Here is a 3466-nt window from a genome sequence, read left to right on the forward strand (position 1 = left end):
CCTCCTGCCTCAACCTTCAGATGTTGGGATGGTCTTCTGGGAATACGGGAGCCACCACACCAATCCCGCCCACTACTCTTTCTTAGTGCAGCTCTCCACTCTCATTCCAACCCTGGGGCTCTTGCCCCTCATTTCTTGAATGCTTTTTACTCTATTCCATATTGATTCTGTCACAATTCCTAATGATTTAAAAATATGTTTGGATGATTCTTCCAAAACACTGGTATGACTGGATCTTTCATGATTCTGAAGCAATCCAAACTCCTGTATCTCCCATTTCCCTGATTTCTAGGGATGTTGAACATTTTGAACATTTTTTTTCATGTTTGTTAGTCGTTTGTATTTCTTCTTTTCAGAAGTGTGTTTAGTTCTTTTGCCCACTTATTGATTGGTTCTTTTGTGACTTGGGGGGGGGGATTAAGATTTTTGAGTTCTTAATATATTCTAAGTATTAATTCCCTGTCAGAAGAGTAGTGGTAAAGATTTCCTCATTCTGTAAGCCCTTTATTCATGCTCTTAATTTTTTCCTTTGGGACATCAGTGGAATGGAAGAAGGGAATTGAGGGAGAAGGAGGAGGAGTGGGCAAAGTGTGGAGCTGTGGAGTGAAATTGATCATATTATGCTATGTACATATGTGAATATGTCATAGTGCATTCTATCATTATGTATTATCTATAAAGCAACTGATTAAAAAGCTAAAAATAAATAGAAGGAAGACTAGTAGAGAGGAAGAGGAACAGGGGAGAGTGGAGAGAAGGGAAAGTGGAAGTAATGGTTATTAAAATGGAACCAATTATATTCTATGCATATATGAGTGTCAAAAATGTACCCCACTATTATGTATAACTATAATGCAATAATAAAAACATTTAAAAATCAAGGAACACAAAGTGTAAAATAAGACAATTTAAAAATATACTACAATGAGTAGAAAAGTCACATCTAAAAGGAATAACAACTTGATTCGCAGACTTTTTATCTTGCAATCACAAAAATGGCAATAGGCGAATATTGTTCAAACAGTTATATATCATTTTATATTTAAGAATGAATATGTAATAACGGCGTTTTTTCTTTTTAAAATTTATTTTGCCTTACAATTCTTAATACACAACTATACAATAATTTATCATATCTCTGATTATATATAAGCTGTGTTGACACCAAATTGAAATGTTCATACATGAGTAATAATGGCCTTTTCAGGCATACAATACTAAGAGAGTTTATCATGCAAAACCATGTTCAAATTTATAGAACCAAGATAGTTTACCACACATAGGACATGGTGGAAATAACTATGAAAGGATATTCTTCAGCCAGATGAAAATTGAGGCTAGACTGAATGAGTAGAATGTTAAGAATAAAAAGGTAGGAAAGAATTGGTAATGTGGATTTGGAGTTGTAGCTCAGCAGTAGAACCCTTGCCTAGTCCATGGAGGCACTGGGTTCAATCCTCAGCATCACATTAAAAAATAGATAAATGAATAAACTAAAGGTATTTTCAGGTACAACTAAAAATTAAAAATAATAATTAGTAAGGTGCGGTGGTCAATCTGAATAGTTACTGATGTTTTGAAATGAAATGACCCTTTGGCTTCAGTTTTGTAATATTTTACTTTATAGAAATGAAGCAAACATGGTAATAAATTAACATTTCAAATGTTACAAGTTTTATTTACATTAGAAAAAAATCAGGGTACAATTTAAATGGTAGAAAACACTGTGGAATAGCAGTAAAGCAAACATTTCCATCAGTCTATTGGTTTAAATCACCAGATGAACTTATTTAAAAAATATATTCCAATGCATGCTGACAACATCTGATAAAATTCCACATAAATCTCATTTACATTAAGAAGTAAGATTGGAAGAGAATTTCTTCAACAGGTTAAGAGACTGCTGAGAACAAACACCATACAATCAGATGTGGCAACCATCATAGTATTTGGCAGTTCACTGGGGCAGCAGCTGGAAAAATCAAGAACTAGACATGCTATGGCTGAATGTCTTCATAAATCCATGGGAAAACACAGAAGGAAACTCACAGCATAAGAAAGCCAGTGCTTTCTTGGTTTGGGGAAAAAAGAGGGGAATGGCGACATGAGTTAAAAAGTGCATTTGAGAGAAAACAACGTCTACAAAATGCAGGGAAATGGTGTGTGTGTGTGTGTGTGTGTGTGTGTGTGTGTGTGTGTGTGTTTAGAGAATGATCCTGTGAAGAATCCCCCAAATCTGAAAACACAGTTTTTGGTTTTCCTGAAGATTTTCCATTTCCAAGATGAAATGTGGAATCTGCCTTCTCTTCGTGATGTCTTTATTTCCTTACAATCGGGTACAGAAAAAACAATTGTCAGCACAGAATTGCTGACTATTGAGGGGCTCTGGGGATCCAGCAGGCCCCCCAGGAGAGTGTCCAGGAGTTGGGTCCGGTGGTGGGGTGGGGAGAAGTTCCTTTCTTCCTAGAACAGACGTCTGCAGGCTTTGCTCCTAGGGCCTGGAGAGCGCTGAGGACGCACCTGGGGACTTGAACTTGGAGAGGGAGGTAGAGGTTGCAGTGGTGAGGTGGGGAAGGGCCTCAGAAGGTGGAAATCCACGTCGTAGGCGGGATTAGAAGAGCGCCTCACTGGACTAGGGGTGGGGGCCCAAGCACGGAGATATGGGATGGGCCCCTGCGGGCCGGCTGGAGGGTCCATCCATTGCTCCTCGAAGGCCTCTATTTTTCTGACGATCTCTGGCATAAATTCGCAGAAGAATCCCTGCTCGACGACCATGTTCTCACCGAGGGGTCTCAGGAAGGCGCCCAGTTCCGGGTCTTCAGGACAGTCTCCCTGGCCTCCTGGGCGTTGGTCGGTGGCTCCCACGAGGCCCTCAGGGATCAGAATGAGGTTGTGTCCTTGGAGACTCACTTGCAGGACAGAGCTTGGCGCAGGCTGTAGCACCAGGTCGCCGTCGTCCATGGGTACCTGTAAGGAGCAGCCCGCGGCCACAACCACCACGGAGGTGAGCGCGGTGGCGTTGGCTGCTGCTGCAGAGTTTTGCAAGGTGGGTTCCGCCGGGGCCTCTGCAGGGTCTGCAGGGTCGTCTAGTCGGCGGCGTTTGGCAGGGCCAGGTCCTCCAGGCTGTGGTCCCCCGCAGGGCGCAGGGCAGGCGCTGGGGCTGCGTGGACGAATGCCCACCATGTCGACAGCGCTGTGGTGGATGCTCCCGTTTCGGGGCAAAGTGAGTGCGGGGCGCAGGCGGCGCGGTCCTGCGCGTGCTGACAGTCAGGTCCAGAGGACAGGTGAGGTGCGCTAAGCTTTCGAGTGAGCGGCAGTCCTAGCTTCTTTGGATCTGCGCCCACTGCTGTGCTTGGCGTCCCACTTTGGAACCTTGCAACTATGCACTGACCCGGATGCGCCCTGGAGGGCCAATTATTTTGCCCGCGCAACCCAAGTTCCAGTGTCACGCTAAGCTCCGCCCCTA

The 3466-nt window shown here is 43.5% G+C and overlaps 1 protein-coding gene across 1 annotated transcript; it reads right to left on the minus strand.

Moving 5' to 3' along the window:
* Positions 1 to 2463: 2463 nt before the first annotated feature.
* Positions 2464 to 3183, minus strand: LOC308653317 (proline-rich protein 23C-like; the record flags this gene model as incomplete). Its single annotated transcript, XM_081301918.1, has 1 exon — positions 2464 to 3183. The coding sequence occupies one exon, from the start codon at positions 3181 to 3183 to the stop codon at positions 2464 to 2466; it is 720 nt and encodes a 239-aa protein (XP_081158044.1).
* Positions 3184 to 3466: the final 283 nt, after the last annotated feature.

This window comes from Spermophilus citellus (genome assembly GCF_964194105.1).
Source record: "Spermophilus citellus genome assembly, chromosome: 7".
Lineage (NCBI taxonomy): Eukaryota > Metazoa > Chordata > Mammalia > Rodentia > Sciuridae > Spermophilus > Spermophilus citellus.